A 27,921-nucleotide genomic window follows, 5' to 3' on the forward strand; every position below is an offset into this window, starting at 1 on the left:
CCTCCAGCCCCTATCCTCTCTCCCATCCTGCAGCCCCATCCTCCTCCCACTCTCCAGTCCTATCCTCTCCCCCATCCTCCAGCCCTCCCACTCTCCCATCCTCCAGCCTTCCCATTCTCCCATCCTCCAGCCCTCCCCATTCTCCATCCTCCAGCCCTTCCACTCTCCCATCCTCCAGCCCCTATCATCTCTCCTACCCTCCAGCCCCTATCCTCTCTCCTATCCTCCTGCTCTATCCTCTCTCCCATCCTCCAGCCCCATCCACTCTCCCATCGTCCAGCCCTCCCACTCTCCCATCCTCCAGCCCTCCCACGCTCCCATCCTCCAGCCCTCCCTCTCTCCCATTCTCCAGCCCCTATCCTCTCTCCCATCCTCCAGCCCCTATCCTCTCTCCCATCCTCCAGCCCCTATCCTCTCTCCCATCCTCCAGCCCTATCCTCTCTCCCACCCTCCAGCCCCTCCCATTCCCATCCTCCAGCCCTCCCATCCTCCAGCCCTCCCACACTCCCATCCTCCAGCCCCATCCTCTCTCCCATCCTCCAGCCCCATCCTCTCCCATCCTCCAGCCCCATCCTCTCTCCCATCCTCCAGCCCTCCCCACTCTCCCATCCTCCAGCCCTCCCACTCTCCCATCCTCCAGACCTCCCACACTCCCATCCTCCAGATCTCCCACTCTCCCATCCTCCAGCCCTCCCACTCTCCCATCCTTCAGCCGTCCCTCTCTGCCATCCTCCAACCCTCACACTCTCCCATCCTCCAGCCCTATCCTCTCTCCCATCCTCCAGCCCCATCCACTATCCCATCCTCCAGCCCACACTCTGCCATCCTCCAGCCCTCCCATTCTCCCATCCTCCAGCCCTATCCTCTCTCCCATCCTCCAGCCCTCCCACTCTCCCATCCTCCAGCCATCCCACTCTCCCATCCTCCAGCCCTATCCTCTCTGCCACCATCCAGCCCCATCCTCTCTCCCATTCTCCAGCCCTCCCACTCTCCCATCCTCCAGCCCTCCCCACTCTCCCATCCCCCAGCACTTCCACTCTCCCATCCCCCAGCACTTCCACTCTCCCATCCACCAGCCCTCCCACACTCCCATCCTCCAGCCCTCTCACACTCCCATCCTCCAGCCCCTATCCTCTCTCCATCCTGCAGCCCCATCCTCTCTCCCACTCTCCAGTCCTATCCTCTCCCCCATCCTCCAGCCCTCCCATTCTCCCATCCTCCAGCCCTTCCACTCTCCCATCCTCCAGCCCCTATCATCTCTCCTACCCTCCAGCCCCTATCCTCTCTCCTATCCTCCTGCTCTATCCTCTCTCCCATCCTCCAGCCCCATCCACTCTCCCATCCTCCAGCCCTCCCACACTCCCATCCTCCAGGCCTCCCTCTCTCCCATCCTCCAGCCATCCCTCTCTCCCATCCTCCAGCCCTCCCACTCTCCCATCCTCCAGCCCTCCCACGCTCCCATCCTCCAGCCCTCCCTCTCTCCCATCCTCCAGCCCTCCCTCTCTCCCATCCTCCAGCCCCTATCCTCTCTCCCATCCTCCAGCCCTATCCTCTCTCCCACTCTCCAGCCCTCCCATTCCCATCCTCCAGCCCTCCCATCCTCCAGCCCTCCCACACTCCCATCCTCCAGCCCTCCCACACTCCCATCCTCCAGCCCTCCCACTCTCCCATCCTCCAGCCCTCCCACTCTCCCATCCTCCAGCCCTCCCACTCTCCCATCCTCCAGACCTCCCACACTCCCATCCTCCAGATCTCCCACTCTCCCATCCTCCAGCCTTATTCTCTCCCATCCTTCAGCCGTCCCTCTCTGCCATCCTCCAGCCCTCCCTCTCTCCCATCCTCCAGCCCTAACCTTTCTCCCATCCTCCAGCCCCACCACTATCCCATCCTCCAGCCCACACTCTCCCATCCTTCAGCCCTCCCATTCTCCCATCCTCCAGCCCTATCCTCTCTCCCATCCTCCAGCCCTATCCTCTCTGCCACCATCCAGCCCCATCCTCTCTCCCACTCTCCAGCCCTCCCACTCTCCCATCCTCCAGCCCTCCCACTCTCACATCCCCCAGCCCTCCCACACTCCCATCCACCAGCCCTCCCACACTCCTATCCTCCAGCCCTCTCACAGTCCCATCCTCCAGCCCCTATCCTCTCTCCCATCCTGCAGCCCCATCCTCTCTCCCACTCTCCAGTCCTATCCTCTCCCCCATCCTCCAGCCCTCCCACTCTCCCATCCTCCAGCCCTCCCATTCTCCCATCCTCCAGCCCTCCCATTCTCCCATCCTCCAGCCCTTCCACTCTCCCATCCTCCAGCCCCTATCATCTCTCCTACCCTCCAGCCCCTATCCTCTCTCCTATCCTCTCTCCCATCCTCCAGCCCCATCCACTCTCCCATCCTCCAGCCCTCCCACACTCCCATCCTCCAGCCCTCCCACACTCCCATCCTCCAGGCCTCCCACACTCACATCCTCCAGCCATCCCTCTCTCCCATCCTCCAGCCCTCCCACTCCCATCCTCCAGCCCTCCCACGCTCCCATCCTCCAGCCCTCCCTCTCTCCCATCCTCCAGCCCCTATCCTCTCTCCCACCCTCCAGCCCTCCCATTCCCATCCTCCAGCCCTCCCATCCCCATCCTCCAGCCCTCCCATCCTCCAGCCCTCCCACACTCCCATCCTCCAGCCCTCCCACACTCCCATCCTCCAGCCTATCCTCTCTCCCATCCTCCAGCCCTCCCACTCTCCCATCCTCCAGCCCTCCCACTCTCCCATCCTCCAGCCCTCCCACTCTCCCATCCTCCAGCCCTCCCACACTCCCATCCTCCAGATCTCCCACTCTCCCATCCTCCAGCCCTATTCTCTCCCATCCCCCAGCCCTCCCACTCTCCCATCCTCCAGCCCTCCCACTCTCCCATCCTCCAGCCGTCCCTCTCTGCCATCCTCCAACCCTCCCACTCTCCCATCCTCCAGCCCTCCCACTCTCCCATCCTCCAGCCCTCCCACTCTCCCATCCTCCAGCCCTATCCTCTCTCCCATCCTCCAGCCCCATCCTCTCTCCCACTCTCCAGCCCTCCCACTCTCCCATCCTTCAGCCCTCCCACTCTCCCATCCTCCAGCCCTATCCTCTCTCCATCCTCCAGCCCTCCCGCTCACCCATCCTCCAGCCCTCCCACTCTCCCATCCTCCAGCACTCCCCATCCTCCAACCCTCCCACTCTTCCATCCTCCAGCCCTATCCCCTCTCCCATCCTCCAGCCCCATCCACTCTCCCATCCTCCAGCCCCATCCTCTCTCCCACCCTCCAGCCCCATCCTCTCTCCCACTCTCCAGCCCTCCCACTCTCCCATCCTCCAGCCCTCCCACTCTCCCATCCTCCAGCCCTATCCCCTCTCCCATCCTCCAGCCCTCCCACTCTTCCATCCTCCAGCCCTATCCCCTCTCCCATACTCCAGCCCTCCCACTCTTCCATCCTCCAGCCCTATCCTCTCTCCCATCCTCCAGCCCCCTCCTCTCTCCCACTCTCCAGCCCTCCCACTCTCCCATCCTCCAGCCCCATCCACTCTCCCATCCTCCAGCCCCATCCACTCTCCATCCTCCAGCCCCATCCTCTCTCCCACCCTCCAGCCCCATCCTCTCTCCCACTCTCCAGCCCTCCCACTCTCCCATCCTCTAGCCCTCCCACTCTCCCATCCTCTAGCCCTCCCACTCTCCCATCCTCCAGCCCTCCCACTCTCCCATCCTCCAGCCCTCCCACTCTCCCATCCTCCAGCCCATCCACTCTCCCATCCTCCAGCCCCATCCACTCTCCCATCCTCCAGCCCCATCCACTCTCCCATCCTCCAGCCCCATCCTCTCTCCCATCCTCCAGCCCCATCCTCTCTCCCACTCTCCAGCCCTCCCACTCTCCCACCCTCCAGCCCTCCCTCTCTCCCATCCTCCAGCCCTCCCACTCCCATCCTCCAGCCCTCCCACGCTCCCATCCTCCAGCCCTCCCTCTCTCCCATCCTCCAGCCCCTATCCTCGCTCCCACCCTCCAGCCCTCCCATTCCCATCCTCCAGTCCTCCCATCCCCATCCTCCAGCCCTCCCATCCTCCAGCCCTCCCACACTCCCATCCTCCAGCCCTCCCACACTCCCATCCTCCAGCCTATCCTCTCTCCCATCCTCCAGCCCTCCCACTCTCCCATCCTCCAGCCCTCCCACTCTCCCATCCTCCAGCCCTCCCACTCTCCCATCCTCCAGACCTCCCACACTCCCATCCTCCAGATCTCCCACTCTCCCATCCTCCAGCCCTATTCTCTCCCATCCCCCAGCCCTCCCACTCTCCCATCCTCCAGCCCTCCCACTCTCCCATCCTCCAGCCGTCCCTCTCTGCCATCCTCCAACCCTCCCACTCTCCCATCCTCCAGCCCTCCCACTCTCCCATCCTCCAGCCCTCCCACTCTCCCATCCTCCAGCCCTATCCTCTCTCCCATCCTCCAGCCCCATCCTCTCTCCCACTCTCCAGCCCTCCCACTCTCCCATCCTTCAGCCCTCCCACTCTCCCATCCTCCAGCCCTATCCTCTCTCCATCCTCCAGCCCTCCCGCTCACCCATCCTCCAGCCCTCCCACTCTACCATCCTCCAGCTCTCCCATCCTCCAACCCTCCCACTCTTCCATCCTCCAGCCCTATCCCCTCTCCCATTCTCCAGCCCCATCCACTCTCCCATCCTCCAGCCCCATCCTCTCTCCCACCCTCCAGCCCCATCCTCTCTCCCACTCTCCAGCCCTCCCACTCTCCCATCCTCTAGCCCTCCCACTCTCCCATCCTCCAGCCCTATCCCCTCTCCCATCCTCAAGCCCTCCCACTCTTCCATCCTCCAGCCCTATCCCCTCTCCCATACTCCAGCCCTCCCACTCTTCCATCCTCCAGCCCTATCCTCTCTCCCATCCTCCAGCCCCCTCCTCTCTCCCACTCTCCAGCCCTCCCACTCTCCCATCCTCCAGCCCCATCCACTCTCCCATCCTCCAGCCCCTTCCACTCTCCCATCCTCCAGCCCCATCCTCTCTCCCACCCTCCAGCCCCATCCTCTCTCCCACTCTCTAGCCCTCCCACTCTCCCATCCTCTAGCCCTCCCACTCTCCCATCCTCTAGCCCTCCCACTCTCCCATCCTCCAGCCCTCCCACTCTCCCATCCTCCAGCCCTCCCACTCTCCCATCCTCCAGCCCATCCACTCTCCCATCCTCCAGCCCCATCCACTCTCCCATCCTCCAGCCCCATCCACTCTCCCATCCTCCAGCCCCATCCTCTCTCCCACCCTCCAGCCCCATCCTCTCTCCCACTCTCCAGCCCTCCCACTCTGCCACCCTCTAGCCCTCCCACTCTCCCGTCCTCTAGCCCTCCCACTCTCCCATCCTCTAGCCCTCCCACTCTCCCATCCTCCAGCCCTCCCACTCTCCCATCCTCCAGACCTCCCACTCACCCATCCTCCAGCCCCTGTCCTCTCTCCAATCCTCCAGCCCCATCTTCTCTCCCATCCTCCAGCCCTCCCACTCTCCCATCCTCCAACCCTATCCCCTCTCCCATCCTCCAGCCCTATCCCCTCTCCCATCCTCCAGCCCTCCCACTCTCCCATCCTCCAGCCCTATCCCATCTCCCATCCTCCAGCCCTCCCACGCTGACATCCTCCAGCCCTATCCCCTCTCCCATACTCCAGCCCTCCCACTCTTCCATCCTCCAGCCCTATCCTCTCTCCCATCCTCCAGCCCCCTCCTCTCTCCCACTCTCCAGCCCTCCCACTCTCCCATCCTCCAGCCCTCCCACTCACCCATCCTCCAGCCCCTGTCCTCTCTCCCATCCTCCAGCCCTATCCTCTCTCCCGTCCTCCAGCCCTATCCTCTCTCCCACCCTCCCGCCCTTATTCTCTCTCCCATCCTCCAGCCCTATCCTCTCGCCAACTCTCCGGCCCTATCCTCTCTCCCATCCTCCGGCCTTTACCCTCTCCCTCGCTCCCACCAATCCATCCCTCGCTCGCTCCTATCCGCTCCCTCGCTCCCATCCTCTCCCTCGCTCCCATCCTCTCCCTCTATCCCATCCTCTCCCTCGCTCCCATCCTCTCCCTCTCTCCCATCCTCTCCCTCGTTCCCATCCTCTCCCTCGCTCCCGTCCCTCCCCCGCTCCCGTCCCTCCCCCGCTCCCGTCCCTCCCCCGCTCCCGTCCCTCCCCCGCTCCCGTCCCTCCCCCGCTCCCGTCCCTCCCCCGCTCCCGTCCCTCCCCCGCTCCCCGTCCTCTCCCCCGCTCCCGTCCCTCCCCCGCTCCCGTCCTCCCTCGCTCCCTTCGCTCCCCCGCTCCCGTCCCTCCCCGCTCCCGTCCCTCCCCCGCTCCCGTCCCTCCCCCGCTCCCGTCCCTCCCCCGCTCCCGTCCCTCCCCCGCTCCCGTCCCTCCCCCGCTCCCGTCCCTCTCCTGCTCCCGTCCTTCCTTCGTGCCCATCCCTCCCTCCCTCACTCACCACTCCAGTTCTCCCTGGCTTCCAGCCCTCTCAGTCCCCACTATCTCACCCCCCACCTACCAACCCTTCCCCCTGTCTCCGTCAACGTTCTCATCACACCAGCTCTCCCCTCACGCTTTTTAGAGGGTGTTAAGCGTTCTTGGAACTCTATTCCAGCAATAGTCAGCACTTGCAGGAGTGGAGTGGATTAATAGGAAAGGGCTTGAAGCAAAAAGATAGTAACAAAATTCACTCAATTACAATAGTTGCTCTTTAAACCTCACAGCTCCCATTGAGTTTCCCTCTTTACATCCTCTACTATGCAACTTCATACTTTTAGAAGCCTGACAATGAATAGACAAGAGGTGTGAACATCTGAGATGATGTCCTCTAATTATTGAGGAAGAAGTTAACCATACAGGCATATGTGTCCAAACTAATGACAGGGTCTTGGAGATGCACGATTGTTATAACATTGTGAAAGCTTAACTGACTTTTTTTTCTTTGTTCCTGGTGTTCAGCTTCATGAGTAATCCTCTGGAAACATTATTTACATGCAAGTCCACAATCTTAAGCATCAGTAGATTATTCCTGCATGAAAGACATAAGAGCTGAACCTGGCCCTGTCCTCACTCAATGCTTTCCACTTGCCAATCTAAATGCACAAAGTGTGGTTAATATTGCCGCAGGCGTGAATAGCAACCTGGAAATATGATGTAATGGCAATAACTAAGACCTGTCATATAAAAGGATGCTTACCATTCCTGGGCGCAAAATATCAGGAAAGATAGTGATGGTGGCTTAGCAGTTTTGATTATGGAAAATATTACATTGTTAGAAAGAGAGAATGTCCTTGAGAGGTCAAGGACAGAATCTGTTTAATTGGAGGGAAGAAACAGTAAAGGAGATATTATGCTACTTGGTGTAATTTATAGGTTCCTAAATAATGGGAAGAAGATGGAGGAGCAAATGTGCAAAGAAATTACTGGGAGGTTAAAAAGACTAGTAAGTATTGATGATGCAAAACTTTAATTACCCTACTATTGAGTGGGGCTAAGAAAGGGAGGGATTTCTGAAGAATTTTCAGGATATTATTTTGATCAATGTTTCCTTCTCGTATAAAAGGAGGTATTGCTGCATCGAATTCTTTGGAATGAAGTGGGTCAAATGGCAAATGTCACAGTTGGGGAAGCCTTGAAACAGTGAACATAGTATCAAAGATTTTGATTATTTAGGGAGAAGGACAAGGAGTGCAACATAGATTAAAAACGAGAATAAAGTCACGATTGTCCTTGAGGACCAAAGTCTGCTCTCCCCTTTTTGAGAGAGAGCTGACTAGGTGATTTAACCGGAGGGCACCTCACACACAAGGGGCAAGGTTGAGAAGGATAACCTCAGCCAGTACGGCTCTACATCACGAACCAGATGTCCAATCAACTGTGCTAACCAACTCCCCAGAACAAAAATGCTTAGCTGGAGGAGGGCTAATTTTATCAAATTCTGGGCAGATCTGCATAGTACATTAGAGGCTGACAGGGAGACATGTAAAAGAGCACTGTGTGACCTTAATTGGAGATAGTTCCGGTAAAATTGAGGTACATTTACTCAGGCAGAAAATGAGATCCGTCAACAACAAAGCTCCCAGGATGACCAAGAAGTTGAGAGCAGGATAAGGGGTATATGATAGATGTCAGCTCGGTACTATAAAGGTGATCAAGGTGAGTATAAAGGGTTCAGAGTTGAAGTGAAAACAGAATTAAAAGGGGAAAAGGGACAATATGAGAAATGGTCGGTGGCTAATGTAAAAAGGAACCCAAATGTCTTTGATAGGCATATTAATAGTAGAAGAGATGTCAGCGAACTGGTGAAAACTATTAGGAACCGAAATGAAGGTAAGAGATATCATCAAGTTCTTTGCTTTGATTTTTAGTAAGTAAGAGGATTTGGCTAAAGCTATAGGATATGATTCTCTGGCCTTGTAACGCTCTCCCTCAAGCATAATGAGGCCGGTGAATAACGGAAGAGGCCAAAAACGAGATCCGCACCAGGCGCCAAACAGTTTGCAATGCAACCGGCTCGCTCCTGTAGGCAAAATCGGGACCTCGGTGAAGCGTGGCGAGAAACCAATTATCACCAATTAAACCCCATTTCCATACAATTAACTAAAGCCACCCCATATCCAATGTCCTCCTGTCATTCAGCGGCTTCCCCAGCAAGTGCTTTTTGGGTGGTGATGGGGGATTGAAGATGGAGAAATTTGAGGAAGGGCTGAAGGTTGCGTTGGGTGAGGAGAGCTGGGGCTTGATGTCTACTCACTTGTGCTGCCCGGTGTAGGTCATTGACCTTTTTCCGGCACTGGAGGCCAGCCCATCTGGTCACACTTCCCGAGCTGACAGCCAATGCCACCTCATCCCAAGATGTACTGGCTGCCTCGTAGCTGACTCTCCAGGACCCTCGGGGAAACAGGACACCCCTCCGGGCCTCCACCGCGTCAAGGAGCCTCGCCGGGTCAGCATCCCCGAACCTTGGGGTCCACCTCCTCAACGCCATTGTTGTGTGCTAACTGGGGTTGGCTGAGAAAGTGTAGCTTAATTGCTGCTCAACCTTGTTAGCGGGGGTCTGGCGAGCACAGTCCTGGCAAGTCAGCTCGTGAGTCTTCAATTAGACGAGAGGGCCGTCAGGCCTCGTTAAGCGGACCAATTAACGTTGAATTACGTTGTTGGCCTCGCTGGGCCGAGCGCCAGGAAGCTCGCAGCAATTCCCTCTCGCTACCACACTGAGAAATTTTTCGAGAGAATTGCGCACATAGTAAATGAAAAAGTTATTGGGAATATAGGATAAGATAAAAATAAATAAAGAGGCAGTACTTAAAAAGTGCATAAGTCATCCTGTCCAGATGGGATATATTCAAGACTGCTGAGGAAAATAGGGGTAGAAATTGCACAGATGCTGACCACAATCTTCCAATCCTCCTTGTGTATGGGGCTTTTGCCAAATGACTGAAGGATTCCATAAGACATAGGAGCAGAATTATGCCACTCGGCCCATCGAGTCTGCTCCGCCATTCAATCATGGCTGATATTTTCTCATCCCCATTCTCCTGCCTTCTGCCCATAACCCCTGATCCCTTATTAATCAACAACCTACCTATCTGTGTCTTAAAGACACTCAGTGATTTGGCCTCCACAGCCTTCTGTGGCAAAAAGTTCCACAGATTCACCACCCTCTGGCTGAAGAAATTCCTCCTCATCTCTGTTTTAAAGGATCTTCCCTTTAGTCTGAGATTATGCCATCCGGTTCTAGTTTTTCCTACTGGTGAAAACATCCTCTCCATGTCTACTCTATCCAGGCCTCGCAGTATCCTGTAAGTTTCAATAAGATCTCCCCTCATCCTTCTAAACTCCCAACGAGTACAGACCCAGAGTCCTCAACCGTTCCTCATACGACAAACTCTTCATTCCAGGGATCATTCTTGTGAACCTCCTCTGGACCCTTTCCAAGGCCAGCATATCCTTCCTTAGATACGGGGGCCAAAACTGCTCACAATACTCCAAATGGGTCTGACCAGAGCCTCCTTATACAGCCTCAGGAGTACATCTTTGCTCTTGCATTCTAGATTGAAGGGAAGTAAACAATGTGGTTCAGTACCAAGACCATTCATGTCTTTGGTGTGTATTATAACTTGGCCTTGGTACAGGGCACAATTTCAACATTGCAGGTGATATGAAACTTGGAAGTGTAGTTAAGAGCGAGGAAAATACAAATAGACTTCAAGTGGACATAGAATCCTTGGGAACGTGGCAGATGAAATTCAAGGCATAAAAGTACGAGATATATTTTGGGATGAAGAATCATAAGAAATAATACAAGCTAAATGGTATAATTTTAAAGGGGGTTTATGAAGTCCCAGTTGGGGTGAGATGAAATGAAAATGAAAATAGCTTATTGTCATGAGTCGGCTTCAATTAAGTTACTGTGAAAAGCCCCTAGTCGCCACATTCCGGCGCCTGTTCAGGGAGGCTGGTAAGGGAATTTAACCGTGCTGCTGGCCTGCCTTGGTCTGCTTTCAAAGCCAGCGATTTAGCCCAGTGTGCTAAGCAAGGGTGTTTGTGCACAAAACTTTCAAGATGGGAAGACAGGCTAACAAAGCAGTTAATAATGCAGATGGAGGGGTCATGGACTTGTAAGCCCCAGGCATAGCATACAAAATCCTGAGTACGGAGTCCTATTCTGGATATCACACTTCAGGAATTAAGGCATAGGAGAGGGTACAGAAGAAATTTACTGGCCTGCTTTCAGGTCTCAAGGATTAGTTATTGTGGATAGACTAGAGAAGCTAACATTGTTCTCCTTCGAGTAGTGAAGGGCTAGAAGTGTTTAAAGTCGTGAAGGATTTAGATAGAGTAAATAAAGAAACACGTGCCAATGACTGAAGAGACAATTACCAAAGGACACAGTTTAAGATGATTACCAAAAGAATGAGAGGTGACATGAGGGGAAACATTGACACAATAAATGTTGTCTATATGGACTTTAGAAGGATGTGGAGGCTTTAGAGAGGGTGCAGAAGAGATTTACCAGGATGTTGCCTAGTATGGAGGGCATTAGCTATGAGGAGATGTTGAATAAACTTGGTTTGTTCTCACTGGAATGAAGGAGGTTGAGGGGCGACCTGATAGAGGTCTACAAAATTATGAGGGGCGATCTGATAGAGGTCTACAAAATTATGAGGGGCGATCTGATAGAGGACTACAAAATTATGAGGGGCGATCTGATAGAGGTCTACAAAATTATGAGGGGCATAGACAGAGTGGGTAGTCAAAGACTTTTTCCCAGGGTAGAGGGGTCAATTACTAGGGGGCATACGTTTAAATTGCGAGGGACAAGGTTTAGATTGGATTGGATTGGATTTGTTTATTGTCACGTGTACCGAGGTACAGTGAAAAGTATTTTTCTGCAAGCAGCTCAACAGATCATTCAGTACATTGGAAGAAAGGGAATTGAACAGAATTCAAGAAAGTACATGAGAATACATAATAGGGCTACACAATATATACAATGTAACTACATAAGCATTGGCATCGGATGAAGCAGACAGGGTGTAGTATTAATGAGGACAGTCCATAAAAGGGTCGTTTAGGAGTCTGGTGACAGTGGGGAAGAAGCTGTTTTTGAGTCTGTTCGTCCGTGTTCTCAGACTTCTGAATCTCCTGCCCGATGGAAGAAGTTGGAAAAGTGAGTAAGCCGGGTGGGAGGGATCCTTGATTATGCTGCCTGCTTTCCCCCGGCAGCGGGAGGTGTAGATGGAATCGATGGATGGGAGGCAGGTTCGTGTGATGGACTGGGCGGTATTCACGACTCTCTGAAGTTCCTTGCGGTCCTGGGCCGAGCAGTTGCCATACCAGGCTGTGATGCAGCCCGAGAGGATGCTCTCTATAGTGCATCTGTAAAAGTTGGTAAGGGTTAATGTGGACATGCCAAATTTCCTTAGTTTCCTGAGGAAGTAAAGGCGCTGTTGTGCTTTCTTGGTGATAGCGTCGACATGAGTGGACCAGGATAGATTTTTGGTGATGTGCACCCCTAGGAATTTGAAGCTGCTCACCATCTCTACCTCAGCTCCGTTGATGCTGACAGGGGTGTGTACAGTACTATGCTTCCTGAAGTCGATGACCAGCTCGGAGATGTACATAATTTTGTAGGAGATGTACAAGATAAGTTTTTTACACAGAGGGTAGTGGGTGCCTGGAACTCGCTGCCGGAGGAGGTGGTGGAAGCAGGGACGATAGTGACATTTAAGGGGCATCTTGACAAATACATGAATAGTATGAGAATAGGGGGATACGGACCCCGGAAATGTAGAAGATTTTAGTTTAGATGGGCAGCATGGTCGGCGCAGGCTTGGAGGGTCGAAGGGCCTGTTCCTGTGCTGTACTTTTCTTTGTTCTTTGAATGGTTAAGGTATGGAATGTACTGCCAGACTTAGACTTGGTCATAACATTCAGATTTAGTGATAACATTTCAGACACTTGGAAGAATTTGGGCAAAGTGCAAGGGCTAGTGAGAGCAGACGTGGGCTGAATGGCAACCTTCTGTGCTGTACTATACTTTGATTCCTGTCCTTTCCCAACGCCCTGTCTCTAGCCGAAGGATGCAGCTTCAGGTTTACACCAAGATTGATCAGCTAGCAAATCATTGCTGAGCCAGCAAGGGAGCATTCATTCTTTATCCAACATTCTTTATCCATGAATTGGGCAGAGAGAACAAAGACACTGGAGGCTGATATTTGCTGCTTTGCCTGTGGATATTGTTTCAATCAAACCCTGCTATAAAAGAGGAAAAGAGATCAAATCCTTGAATTTTTAAAAATAAATTACTGTTCGGACTTTAATTATGCTGTTTCCCACTAATCATTTTGTTGAATGGTGTAGTTAATACTTAATATTAGGATTACAAAGAATAGGGTGTGTTTGCATTGCAGTTATTCACATAGATTAGAGCTAGAAAATGACAGACCTATCTCCTTTTCTCTCATTCGCCTGATTTGACATCACAACTTGTGTGGTGGGAAGGGGGTTGGGGATGAGTTGAAGCACCCAGACCGTGCTTTTGCAGCAATGTAATAACTGTTCAGAGGCCATATTAGTGATGAAATCTGCTACTATTGTAATTGAAACAATTGAGGTTCAGCCTCCATGTAAAATTATATACCATACCAGAGACTTCGATTTAAATGACGGTCGCAGTTCAGACTATAATTAATATTTGTAACTGATTAACTATTTTTAGGATCAGTGTGGGGAAAAACAGAGGGGAAGAACATGGAACGTTTGTTTTAAAAATCTGTCCTTATGGGAATAGATATCAGGAATTCGTAGCATGTATGTTAATCGTTGTATAGGGCAGCATGTAGCATAGTGGTTAGCACTATGGCTTCACAGCGCCTGGGTCCCAGGTTCGATTCCTGGCTTGGGTCACTGTCTGTGCGGAGTCTGCACATTCCCCCCATGTCTACGTGAGTTTACTCTGGGTGCTCCCTGTTTTCTCCCACAAGATGTGCTGTTAGGTGATTTGGACATTCTGAAATTTCCCTCTGTACCCGAAAAGGAGCCGGAATGTGGCGACTAGGGGCTTTTCACAGTAGCTTCATTGCAGTGTTAATGTAAGCCTACTTGTGACAATAAAGATTATTATTAAAGTCTGTTGTGATGGACTGCGGAGTGGAATTACATGTCCCTTGTTTAAAGATGGGTGGGGAGTGCTGGAGTAATGTGAGACCAAGACCTCTCCCAACACTATCCAGTGGCAACCCGTTAGGAAGTTGTGTAAGACGTTAATGTTTGTGTAGATTGCTGAAGTTAGCTGGCTTCTTATGATAACGAGGACACTTGGGCAACGGCAGCAGAATGACTAACATCCTTGGCATGAGATTGTGCCTCTTAAGAAAAACGGGAAGTTTGTTCTCTCAACAGCACGGTAGCATGGTGGTTAGCATAAATGCTTCACAGCTCCAGGGTCCCAGGTTCGATTCCCGGCTGGGTCACTGTCTGTGTGGAGTCTGCACGCCCTCCCCGTGTGTGCGTGGGTTTCTTCCGGGTACTCCGGTTTCCTCCCACAGTCCAAAGATGTGCGGGTCAGGTGGATTGGCCATGATAAATTGCCCGTAGTGTCCTAAAAAGTAAGGTTAAGGGGGGGTTGTTGGGTTACGGGTATAGGGTGGATACGTGGGTTTGAGTAGGGAATCATTGCTCGGCACAACATCGAGGGCCGAAGGGCCTGTTCTGTGCTGTACTGTTCTATGTTCTAATAAAACATCAACTGAGTTTTGTTTTTAAGTTGCTTAATTGTAAACTATCAGATAAGATAAAAGCTTTCATCATTAATATAATTTGTGGCTGCTGTCTCTGGTGCATACAATGAATTGGAGCTGGCCTCCATGTACCTGCATTATGGGTCGCACAATTTGTTTGTTGGGTGTCCTCATGCACGGAGGTAATTTGTAGGTGTTCTTGACTCAATGGCACCACCTTGTAACCATGCTTACTCAGCCGACCTCTACTGCAAAGTCTCCAATCCCAAAAACAACATCGCACTACAATGGGTTATTTCTTGAAACCTCCCTGAGACTCTGCTATTTTCAACATTTGCTGCTGTTGAGAGAACAAACTGCACTTGGAGCTCAAAGTGACACATCATAAGAACATAATTATGAAGGTCAGGAAAACACTGATCCTGTTCCCTTTTCAAAAAGCACAGGCTTTATCCATTTTTTGCCATATCCCGCAATTACATCTCTCTTGGAAATATCCAATTGCTTTTTTAAAAAATTAATTTACGGGATATGGGCGTAGCTTGTTAGGCCAGCATTTATTGCCCATTCCTAGTTGCCCTTCGGAAGGTGGTGGTGAGTTGCCTTCTTGATCCACTGCAGTCCTTGAGGTGAAGGTATGGCCACAGTGCTGTACGGGAGGATGTTCAGGATGTTGCCGTGGTGACAGTGAACGAACAGCGATATATTTCCAAGTCAGGGTGGTGAGTGGCTTGGAGGGGAACCTCCAGGTGGTGGGGTTCCCAGGTATCTGCTGCTCTTGTCCTTCTAGATGGTAGTGGTCGTGGGTTTGGAAGTTGCTGTCTGAAGAACCTTGGTGAGTTACTGCAGTGCATCTTATAGGTGGTACACACAGCCATTGTTCATCGGTGGTGGTGTAGTTGGAGCTGCACTCATCCAGGCAAGTGGATTACATAGATTCATGGATACATAGAAGATAGGAGCAGGAGGAGGCCTTTTGGTCCTTCGAGCCTGCTCTGCCATTCATCACGATCATGGCTGATCATCCAACTCAATAGCCTAATCCTCAGTGCTATATCTAGCCGTTTCTTGAATATATTCAAAGTTTTAGCATCAACTACTTCCTGTGGTAATGAATTCCACAGGCTCACCACTCTTTACACACCTGACTTATGTCTTGTAGCAGGTGGAAAGGCTTTGTGGGGTCAGGAGGTGAGTTACTTGCCGTAGGATTCCTAGCCTTTGACCTGCCCTGGTAGCCACAGTATTAATGTGGCTAGTCCAGTTCAGTTTCTGATCAATGGTAACCCCCAGGGATATTGATTGTGGGGGATTCAACAATGGTAATGCCATTGAATGTCATGGGGAGATGGTTAGATCCTCTCTTGTAGGAGATGGTCATTGCCTGGCACTTATGTGGCGCGAATATAACTTGCCACATGTCAGCCCAGGCCTGGATATTGTCCAGGTCTTGCTGCATTTGGACATGGACTATTTGATTATCTGAGGAGTCGTGAGTGGTGCTGAACATTGTGCAGTCATCTGCAAACATCCCCACTTCTGATCTTTTGATAGAAGGGAGGTCATTGATGAAGCAGCTGAAGATGGTTGGCCCTGAGGAACTCCTGCAGTGATGTTGTGGAGTTGAGATGATTGACCTCTAACCGTCTTCCTTTGTGCCAGGTATGACTCCAACCAGCGGAGCATTTTCCTCCTGATTCCCATTAAATCCAGTTTAGCTAGGGCTCCTTGATGCCATGCTCAGTCAAATGCTGCCTTGATGTGAACCTATTACTCATTTAATGTCCTACCCCAATAGCTGATCTCATAGCTCAGTGACAACTGTGGCTCAATGGGAACCACTCTCATCTCGCAAGTGTAGGTTCCAGCCCCACCCCAGAGACTTGGCTTCAAATTCTAGTCTGATACTCCAGCATAGTACTGAGGGAGGGCTGCACTGTTTGAAATGCTGTATTTGGGATGAGATGATGAACTGAGGCCTTGAGGTGGGCATGACACTATTTCAAAGAAAAACTGGGAAGTTTTTCAGAGGGTAGGTGCAAACTCAATGGGCCAAATAGTGGCCTTCTGCATTGTAGGGTTTCTATGGTTATTTCCAGTAACATTCCCATTTTTAAAAAAAATTCAGAGTACCCAATTTTTTTTTTTTCCAATTAAGGGGCAATTTAGCGTGGCCAATCCACCTACCCTACGCATCTTTGGGTTGTGGGGGTGAAACCCACGCAGACACGGGGAGAATGTGCAAACTACACACGGACAGTGACCCAGGGCGGGGATTCGAACCCGGGTCTTCAGCGCCGCAGGCAGCAATGCTAACCACTGTGCTACGTGCCGCCCCTGACATTCCCAATTTTATCCCTCAATTTTATTCTTTATGATGTTGATTATCTGATCATTGTCACTGCTGTCTGTGGGAGTTGGTTGTTTACAAATTGACAGTCACATTTCCGACATTAGAACAGTGACTACACTGCACTGGCTGTAAAGGCATGCCGTTCCTTCTTCATCCCTTATCCATATGTGAATTATATTCACCTAATTTCCCTTTGTAACCACTATTATCCTAAATTGTTCATCTTTATACCTTGCAATTATGGAAGTTTCTTGTTCAGATGATTCAATTTGGTGAACTCTGTAAATGAGTCTCCTGTCTGATTCAGAAAAATCTGGATAGTGGATCAGTCACTCTTTGGAAATAATTCTATTTCAGTCTTCAGTCTAACAGAAAATCAGGTTTGAAAATTGGGCTGCTGTTGGGTTCTGATTATAAGTGATTGAAACAGGGTAAACTGCAACCAAACTTTCCAAATTTTATATGCAACTTTTATCTGTGCACCTTGGGACCGGATCCAGCGCATTGACATTAGCATAATTTGAGGAAGTAACAAGGACGTTAGACAAAGGAGAACCAGTGGACGTGATTTATTTAGATTTCCAGAAGGCCTTTGACAAGGTGCCCATAGGAAACTGTTAAATAGGTTAATAGCCCATGGTGTTCAGGGTAAGATCCTGGCATAGATAGAGGATTGGTTGACTGGCAAAAGGCACAGAGTGGGGATAAAGGGTTCTTTTTCAGGATGGAAGCTGGTGACTAGCGGTGTGCCTCAGGGGTGTATGCTGGGACCACAACTTTTCATAATATATGATCTGGAAGAAGGAACTGAAGGCACTGTTGCTAAGATTGCAGATGATACAAAAAGATCTGTGGAGGGACAGATAGTATTGAGAAAGCAAGGGGGCTGGAAAAGAATTTGGACAGGTTAAGAGAGTGGGCAAAGAAGTGGCAGATGAAATACATAGTGGAAAAGTGTGAGGTTATGCACTTTGGAAGGAGGAATGGAGGCATAGACTATTTTCTAAATGGGGAAACGCTTAGGAAATCAGAAGCATAAGGGACTCTGGAGTCCTTGTTCAAGATTCCCTTTAGGTTAACGTGCAGGTTCAGCCTGCGGTGAGGAAGGTAAATGCAATGTTAGCATTCATGTCGAGACGGCTAAAATACAAGAGCAGGGATGTGTATGTGAGGCTGTATAAGGCTTTGGTCAGACCCATTTGGAATATTGTGAGCAGTTTTGGGCCCTGTATCTAAGGAAGGATGTAGTGGCCTTGGAAAGGGTCCAGAGGAGGTTCACAAGAAAGATCCGTGGTATGAAGAGCTTGTTGTATGAGGAACGGTTGAGGACTCTGGGTCTGTACACGTTGGAGTTCAGAAGGATGAGGGGGAACCTTATTGAAACTTACAGGACACTGCGAGGTCTGGATACAGTGGTCATGGAGAGGATGTTTCCACTTGCAGGAAAAACTAGAACCAGAGGCGACAATCTCAGACTAAAGGGACAATCCTTCAAAACAGAGATGAGGAGAAATTTCTCACCCAGGGGGTGGTGAATCACTGAGTGTCTCTAAGACAGAAATAGATCGGTTCTTGATTAATAAGGGGATCAGGGGTTATAGGGAGAAGGCAGGAGAATGGGGACGAGAAAAATATCAGCCATGATTGAATGGCGGATCAGATTCGATGGACCAAGTGGCCTAATTCTACTCCTATATCTTATAGTCTTATGGTCGTATCATCATAAATATATAGGGCAGCACGATGGCGCAGTGGTTAGCACAGCTGCCTCATGGCGCCGAGGTCCCAGGTTCGATCCCGCCTCTGGGTCATTGTGTGTCGTTTGCACACTCTCCCCGTGTTTGCGTGAGTTTCACCCTCAAACCCAAAGATATACCGGGTAGGTGGATTGGCCACTCTAAATTGACCCTTAATTGGAAAAAATAAATTGGGCACTCTAAATTTTTATTTTTAAAAAAAATAAACATAAAGGCAAATACTGGAATTACACTGACCTGCTCACATGCGAGAGGTGTAAGAGGTAAACGTTTCTGATGAAAGGCCCTTTGCGAACCAATGCCTTTGCCATTTTAGATCTTGCCTGTTATCAGAGTAACTTGGATTTGTATAATGAACCATCAATGTTCTGTTGCACTTCAGTGAATTATTGTGAACATAGGAATTACTAGATGAGCAACAATTCAGGTCTGTCTAGTTTACTTTCTACCATCTACCCAATAGTTGTATGATGAACTGATGATGGAGTTATTGCTGATCATAGCAATTAATCTGCATCAATTCATCTACTACAGACTGAGAAATAGAGAGATGTCGGTCCCAGTGCTGAAAGAGTTTGAGAGCATTTAAGTAATGAAGAGAGGTTGGATAGGCTTGGGTTATTTTCGCTGGAGCAGAGAAGACTGAGGAGTGATCTGAGTGAGGTGTACAAGATTATGAGGGACATGAATAGGGAACAGCTGTTCCCCTTAGTTGGAGGGTCGGTTACGAGGGGACACTCAAGTTCAAGCTGAGGGACGGGAGGTTCAGTGGAATTTGAGGAAAAACTTTTTTAACCCAGAAGGTGATGATGGTCAGGAACGCACTTCCTGGGAAGGTGGTAGAGGCAGGTTGTCTCACATCCTTTAAAAAGTACCTGGATGAGCACTTGGCACACAATAACATTCAAGCCTATGGGACAACTGCTGTCAAATGAGATTAAGATTGGAAGATCAGGTGCCTTTCATGCAGATTCGATGGGGTGAAGGGCCTTTTCTGCACTGTATCGTTCTGTGATTGTGAACCATAGGTCCAAAATCAACAAACTTAACATCTGTCATCTCTCAAATTACATATGCTGTATCCCAAAAAGATAGTGACTGTTGTTATGAAAACAAACTTCAAACAACAGTGAGATGAATGACCAGTTAAGGGAGGGTAGAATATTGGCCAGGACGCAGGGAGAGCCCCTCTTCAATGCTCTCATGGCATTTTTAAGATCCATCAGAGCGGATAGACAAGATTATATTCTTTCCTTTCATCAAAATTATCGCAACTTTAATAATGCAGCACGGTTACGAAGAAGAACAGGTTCAAGTACGAAGGTGATTGATTTTCCTGTTTCTAATTTCACTATTCCCCTCTCTTACTGTACCTCAATTTAGGGCCCTGAATAAGTTCAGACACAAAGAGGCACAAGATTTGAGTTGTGATGTTTGCTTTGCTACTAGCAAACAAATATTGCTGTGAGATCAAGGGGAGGAGAATTAATGAATGAAATTAAATGAAAAATCAATGAATGAATTAATTAATTATTTCATCTTTTGGAACTTGTTCAGATTAGGTTTTAGAAATGTACCGGGTTGTTGGCCTAGAATTAACTGGGGAACAAATGGTACTGAACCTCAACAAAGCTAGAGAGGGTTAAATACGAATAATTGAGTATAACATGCCGTTAAACTGTTTAATGCATTTCATTTTTGATCTTCACTCATCTTGCATTGAGCATGCTTTTCTTCACCAAAATCTGATGATCTTCCCGTTTCTTGTAACTGGGACAAGAATTGATGTGATTGTATTGCCTGCTTAACTGAACATATTTTTTCTCTGCATAAATTTTCGTCTTTGACTTTCTTGTAAATTATCACACATACAGCTGAGGAGCCTCAAAAAAACACCTTTTGGATTTCTATAAAGGAAACTGATGTGGAATTGATTTGTTCCAATGTGTCTTAGGTCCAGATTGTGAACAAAAAAATTGACTACAGTCATGTGCAATCAAAGTGCGGCTCCAAGGATAACATTAAGCATGTTCCTGGTGGTGGTAATGTGAGTATTGGCTTTTGGGCTCTTTGCACTAATCTCCTTCCATTTTATTACTGTCACTAGGCTTGTTTGGTCTGCAATATAGGAAAATGTTGCATTTACAAGAAATGTATCAGGCATGTTAATTCATCACCTGCCACCACTACCTGTGTGTGTTCCCAGTGCATCGCCTTAATATTGTACAACTCCAAGACCCCTCCTACATAGTATAAGTTTGAAAGGACAGAATCTACAGTTCCAGTAGACTCCTGAAGAAAATCTCATACACTTTATATTGGGCATTGAATGGACGCTCAGACTACTGTCTGTTGGGCACATGCAGACCTTGAGCCCTATCAGTCCAGCCCACTAAGTCTTTTTTGCTGGCTTGCTGAATTTGAATTTTTTGGGCCTGGCAGTCAGGAAGGATACTGTCCTTTGTGTTGATGGATAAATGCTAAATCTGATCTATTAACATCAACAGCTCTGTAGGCAAGTGAGACTAAGTGGATAGCTCTTGTAAAAGGTCAGCACAGGAATCACAGACCTCCATCAATGCTGTAAGATTATATTAAGTATTCACAAATTAATGGTAGGTTTAAACTTAAGGATCTGTGGTAGACACTCAAAGTCCCACAAAGACAAAGGCTTGGACAAATCCTAGTGACAGTACTGTATTTCTATGTCTCGTCTGCTGTATGTTTTGTGAAGGCAAGGGAAAATAATCTGTTAAATCTAACTGTTGTCTTTGAAAATGTTCACTACTATAGAAAGTATTTGCTGTTCTTCGATAAGGTTAGACTTCGTTCAAACAGTTCTTCCACCAGGAGAGCAGCTTGGGAAGAAGAGAGGAGGAGTGGGCGACAGTCGATACCTCTTTTAAAAAAATATTTCATTGGATGTTGCTTCCAAGATCAGGATTGGTTGCCCATCCCTAATTGCCCTTGAATTAATTGGCTTGGCCAATTCAGAGGGCAGCTGAGAGTCAACCACATCTCTGTGGGCCTGGTGTCACATGTAGGCCAGACCAGGTAAGAATGGCAGATTTCCTTCCTTGAAGGACATTAGCAAACCAGATGGGTTTTTACAACAGTTGAAGGTAGTTTCATGCTCGCCATTACTGAGACATGTTTTCAATTCCAGATTTCTTTTATTAATTGATATTAAATTACCTGAACTGCTATGGTGGGATTTAAACCTGTCTCCAGAGCATTAGCCTGGGCCTCTGGAATACTTGTCCAGTGACATTACCACTAACCCATTGGCTCCCCACATCTTGTTTGTGATGAGCTAGCTGATGGATAGGTTAGCAGTGTTGGGATCATAGAATTTACAGTGCAGAAGGAGGCCATTTGGCCCATCGAGTCTGCACTGGCCCTTGGAAAGAGCACCCTACTTAACCCAAACCTATCCCTGTAACCATGTAACCCCGCCTAACCTTTTTGGACACTACGGGCAATTTAACATGGCCAATCCACCTAACCTGCACATCTTTGGACTGCGGGAGGAAACCAGAGCACCCAGAGGAAACCCACGCAGTCACGGGGAGGACGTGCAGATTCCGCACAGACAGTGACCCAAGCCAGGAATCGAACCTGGGACCCTGGAGCTGTGAAGCGACAGTGCTAACCACTGTGCTACTGTGCTACCCACATGTTGCTGCTGCTCAGTGCACTGCTTGCTGTCCCTAAGCACTGTTCACTTGACTCCTGCTGGGAACTTACATGGGAACTGGATCAGCCTCTTTGAGATGTCCCCATTTCCAGATGATGTTGTTTAAGTTTGCACAGGAGAATAGTGTTTGAGAGGTAACTGGCAGCTAACTCCAGTAATTGTTGGAGTCTTCAGTAGCAAATAAATACTCAAGGAGGAAAGGGAATTTGGTAGAAATGCTGTTTTTACCATTCTGGTTTTGGTAGATAACTGGTAACCCAAAGGTCATGAATTCAAATCCCACCATGGTAAGTGTGAAACTGACTTAAACAGATGTGGTTATTTGTGAGCTAGTAAAGTTGTTCAAGCAGGGGACCTGCCATCCTTATCTATTCTAACCTTCTGAATTGCCTTGCTTGCATGCACTCTATCAATTAACATAAAGGACCTGCTGCTAACATCTGAAACCACGGTGAATGGCCAATAAAAGTCTCTTTGCAAAAAGTAACTAAGCAGAGAGTGATCAGCTGTCTTTCTCCATCACATGACCAGAGGATCTTATCGCATGCATTTCTCCAGGGAGTGGAGAGTGCTCATGACAAGGCGATATGATTTGTGCTAGCTTCTGCACACATTTGTTGACTGAGTATCATACTTATGCCTAAAAAAGCTTGAAGGCAGTGAGTATACTGATTGCTGAATGGTAACAAAGCATATGCCCAAGTCCTGATAGGTAAACAAGTCTTGTCTGATATCCCTGTGATATAGTGATAGAGTCATTATGGCACAGAAGTAAGCCAATGGGCAACCCTCAATTGCCCATCCAATTTCCTTTTGAAATCATTTTCCCCACTTCACCTTCCTCAAAGGCAACAAGTAGAAGTTTTTCAGGTTCCTTGCTATGTTAACCACCATTCTATTTTGATCTCTCTTTATTTTCCTCTTCACTTTCCTTTCAACTTATTGTTTTTGACTTGGATTTCTCTTGAAGAATTCGGCTGACATTCATCAAATTTTCTATCACCTTTTTCATCCAAGGAGCCCTGGCTTTGGTTCCCTACCTTGAGCCTGTTGGAATGTACCTAGCCTTCACCTGAAACATCATCTCTTTTTCCTGACAGTTTTGGGGTTCCAATTTACCTTGGATAGATCCCCTCTCATCCCAATGAAGTTAGTCCTCTTCCAATTTTGAAGGTCAACTTTAAGTTTTTCCTTGCTCTTCTCCATTTCTAATCTAAACCTTATGGTATGATTCTTACTCTTACCCATGTTTTTATCCACAGACACGTGGTCCACCTGTCCCACTTCAGTATCCAGCACCAGATTCAGCAATGCTGCCTGTGAGTTGGTCTGAGAATTTACTGGTCAAGGAAACTTTCATATGAACATATGAATCAGGAGCTGTAATAGGCAATTTGGCCCCTCGAATCTGCTTTATCATTCAGTATGGGGCACAGTGGTTAGCACTGTGGCTTCACAGCGCCAGAGACCCAGGTTCGATTCCCGGCTTGGGTCACTCTCTGTGCGGAGTCTGCACGTTTTCCCCGTGTCTGCGTGGGTTTCTTCCGGGTGCTCCGGTTTCCTCCAACAAGTCCCGAAAGACGTGGGGCGGGATTCTCCAATCGCCGACGCCGGAACCGCATTCGGTGATGGGCTGGAGAATCCCCGTTTACGCTGGAATCGGGGGCGGCGCTGTTTTGCAGTGCTCAGCCCCCTCAAAAACAGCGACACACCGTATGGATGGCCTCAGGACGTCACCTGAGGTGCTCCCACGATGCTCCGCCCCCGATGGGCCGAGTCCCTGACGTCGTGGAGCGCGTGTGCTCACACCGTTCGGGGACCTCGCGTGGCGGCTGCGGACTGAGTCCAGCGCCGCCACAGTCGGCGGGGGGGGAGGGAACTGTTCCGCTGGCAAGGGGGCCTTCGTCACGGGCTGGGGGACTGGTGCGGGGTGATCCGGGGGTGGCGAAGCTATTTTCAGGGGGGTAGTTTTTGGCAGGCCGGGTCCGTGCGCGGTCAGCATCATGCTGTATGGCACGGCCGCGGCAGGCCGCCACCGTGCGCATGCGCAGCCACGGACCCGGCCATTCTCCGGCCGTATCCACAGGTAAATCTGGGGGCTTTGCGCTGCCCAGCTGCTAGCCCACCACCTGACGGAGAATCGGTGCGGGGGAGGCACCGACTTTCTGGTCGTAAGGCCAGACCGATCCTGGGAACATAGCCGCAGGATCAGAGAATCCAGCGCTTGCTTCTTAAGTGAATTGGACATTCTGAATTCTCCCTCAGTGTACCTGAACAGGAGCCGTAGTGTGGTGACTAGGGAATTTTCACAGTAACTTCATTGCAGTGTTAATGTAAGCCTACTTGTGACACTAATAAAGATTATTATTATAAGATCATAGCTGATCTTGTTGGATTGGATTGGATTTGTTTATTGTCACTTGTACCGAGGTACAGTGAAAAGTATTTTTCTGCGAGCAGCTCAACAGATCATTAAGTACATGGGAAGAAAAGGGAATAAAAGAAAATACATAATAGGGCTTCAACTCGACATTCTGCCTATCTCCAATAACCTAGGGCTCCTAGTTAGTCAAGAATCTCTCTACCTCTGCCTTAAATATATCCACTCTTTGGAAGAGAGTTTCAAAGATTCACAACCCTCTGAGAGAAACAAATTTTTCTCATCTCTCTTAAATGGGAGACCCTTTAATTTAAAACACTGTCCCCAAGTTCTCGTCGCTTGCACAAGAGGAAACCTACTTTTCAGCATCCACCCTATCAAGGCCCCCCACATCATCTTGTACGTTTCAAGAAGATCATCTCTCAAACTTCTGGACTCCAGTGGATAAAGGCCCAGCCTAACGTTTCCTCATATCCCCATCCCAGATATTAATCGAGTGAATTTCTCTGAATTTCTAACACATTTGTATTCTTTCTTAAATAAAGAGATCCAGACTGTACACAGTACTCTAGATGTGGTTACACTTGTGTTCTCCTCAATACATTTCAGAAATGTCTCCCATTCTTGTCCCTTTACGTTACTATAATAGAAATATAAGAGTATGAATAGGCCATTTAGCTCATCGAACCTGCTCCGCTATTCAATATGATCATGGCGGATCATCCATTCCAATGCCTTTTTCCCATACAATCCCCATATCCCTTTCCACAATTGGAATTTAGAAATGTGTCAGTCTTCACTTAACATACTCATTGACTGAGTATCTACAGCCCTCTGGGGTAGAGAATTCCAAAGATTTGCAACCCTCTCCTCTTCTTGGTCCTAAGTGGCTTTCGCCTTATTTTGAAATGTTGACCCCCTCATTCTAGACTCCTTAACCGGAGGAAGCATCTTACCTCTATCGACCCTGCCTATTCCTTTAAGTATATTGTAGGTTTCCGTGAGATCACTTCTCATTCTTTGAAACTCTTGAAAGTACAGGCCCAGTTTCCTCAATCTCTTCATAAGACAGGCTCGTCATCCCAGGAACAATTTTGGTGAAGCTTTGTTGCACTCCCTCTATTGTATTAGTATCCTTCCTAGGGTAAGGTGATCAAAACTGTGCACAGCACTCCAGCTGCGGTCTCATCAAAGTTCTACACAATTGAAGCAAGACTTACTACTCCTGTATTCAAATCCTCTTGCGATAAAGGCCAACACATACCATTAGCCTTCCTGATTTCCTGCTCCACCTATATGTTAGCCTGATGAGGACACTTGGGCTTTTGTACATCTACACATGGCCCAATTGATATTTGGGTGATTGAAGATCCCCAATGTCAATATCATTCTTTGGGCTTGCACATCTGTGATTTTACAGCAGATTTATTCCTCTATCTCTTTCACACTCTTTGTTGGCCTAGAGAATATCCCCAGTAGTATGATCATACCCTTTTTGATTCTCAACTGTAACAAAATTGATTCTGTCCTTGCCCCCTCAGGGACCTCCTCTCTTTCCAACACTACAATGCTTTAAACTGTGGAAAATTAGGTTAAGTGAAGGTACCCTTGGTGCTGTGTATGGGGATGCCCAGACCTGTATCTAATTAGGTTTCCTGAACATATTTGACAACATTATTCCCTAGCTGACAATTCGTAGTGGTAGAAGAGAAATTGATGTTCCAGTTGTAATATCCAGTCACTGTGCTGTATGAAATTTGACTTCAATATTCACTTACTGTTACAAAAACAGAAAGTACTGGATAATCTGAGCAGTGACGAAGAGTCATCTAGTCTTGAAACGCTAGCTACCTTCTCCATAGGTACTGTCAGACTTGCTGAGATTTTCCAGTATTTTCTGGGGGGGTTCCAATTTCAGCATTTGAAGTAATTTGCTTTTATCTTCTTACTGTTGCATGTGTTGCCAATTATGTACAGAGACTGAGAGGGGGAGGCTGTGGACTCGAGAGAGAGCAACTGGATCAGGAACCAGTTAATGTTCCTTCTAATATTGTGCATCTGGGTTGAAGCCTGCTACCTTACTTAAATCTTCTTAAAGACCTAACTAAATTTTGTGTCATCTACTTGAGTGAACATACATTTGCTATTATACCTCCCTGTGTATTATGTACTCATTTGGCCATTTGCACCCTGCTTAGAAGTTTGGATTTTGTTTTGAAGTTGGTGAAGAGGGCTGGTGGGGATATAACAAATGATGCTCAATACAGAGATTTCAGATATTCTACTGAATAAATTTATGTTTCTAACCTTCATAGAAGCAGTTATTAATGGGTGATTGTAGGAGATGGGGATCAAGGCTCAAGGTATTTGTAAACTGGAAAAGAGGTCATTTGGGATAAATTCAGGTTGAAACTGGATCATTATTTGTCTCAGTAAATTTCCACATAGAAAAGGTGTTTGCTCCACCAATGACTAGGTAAAACTATTACCCAGGTTCTAAACCATTACAGACCTAAAGGTCCCACATTCAATCCCCACTATGTGCTGAGATCACTGATCTCCCATATGTCCACTTCAGGTGAGAACAGGAATCCCTGTATAAGTTGAATAATCTGAAGAAGCTTCCTGTGTTAACAGATGATGAATGGCTACTTGGGAAAGGTTTTTTAAAATTCATTTATGGAATGTGAGCGGTCAATGGTTAGGCCAGCATTAATTGCCCTTGAAAGGATGGTGGTGAGCTGCCTTGAACCGCTGCAGTCCATGTGGTATACCTACAGTGCTTTAGGGAGGGAATTTTGACCCAGCAAATGACCGCAAAGGTACAGCGATATATTTCCACAGGATGTAGAGTACCTGAGACAGCTAGCACACTTAGAGCTGTATCCTAGCGAGGTGTCAACTTCTTTGGGGTGAAGGGAGAGAATTGGTCTAGAAAAATGCCTGTTCATTTGTAACAGGGTCGGGGGAAGTCGAATAACAGGTCTGTGGATTGATGGTTCAACTGAGTACACATACCTAAAGTAAACAAAAAAATGGTTTTGAATCACTAGGTAATTTTTGTTTTCAAGTACCGGATCTAGAGTTCACAGACTGCTACAAGAATTTTTTTTAAAGTATTCAAATTGCTTCCAGCTTGCTTACTGTGTTTGACCTTCATTGTTAAATTTGGTTCCTGTGTTTTGAATCTCAGCCGTTGCGTTATTCAGGTAGTGGTAGATCACCTCGCCCTGAAAGAATTTTCGCACACCTTTAAAGACATGCCGTTTACTCTGCTTCACTACCACCCGCCCCCGGAAAGACTGGAGAGGGTAGGAGTGCAGTCACATGTCCAGCTAACCCGCAGCTATTTAATGGCCAGTTGCCTGTTAATGAAGTTCAGGCAGGACTTCTACTTTTCAAACCAGAGCTGCTGGACAATCAGATGCCAGTATCGGCAGCACCACCGGGAGCGGTGGCCACTGTTGTATT

The 27,921-nt window shown here is 48.8% G+C and overlaps 1 protein-coding gene across 11 annotated transcripts in view; it reads left to right on the forward strand.

Annotated features, from left to right (window-relative positions):
* LOC119972367 (microtubule-associated protein 4-like) overlaps nucleotides 1-27,921 on the forward strand; it is a 516,984-nt gene that overhangs the window by 456,062 nt on the left and 33,001 nt on the right. For 8 of the 11 annotated variants that reach the window (XM_038808936.1, XM_038808935.1, XM_038808937.1 and 5 more), the window contains 2 exons: nucleotides 20,328-20,420; nucleotides 23,333-23,389. In XM_038808936.1, coding sequence (XP_038664864.1) covers nucleotides 20,328-20,420; nucleotides 23,333-23,389 — 150 coding nt within the window. The remainder of the gene's footprint in view (nucleotides 1-20,327; nucleotides 20,421-23,332; nucleotides 23,390-27,921) is intronic. The other 3 variants (XM_038808930.1, XM_038808938.1, XM_038808931.1) reach the window with 1 other exon arrangement.

Source organism: Scyliorhinus canicula, chromosome 10 (genome assembly GCF_902713615.1).
Source record: "Scyliorhinus canicula chromosome 10, sScyCan1.1, whole genome shotgun sequence".
NCBI classification, from domain to species: domain Eukaryota; kingdom Metazoa; phylum Chordata; class Chondrichthyes; order Carcharhiniformes; family Scyliorhinidae; genus Scyliorhinus; species Scyliorhinus canicula.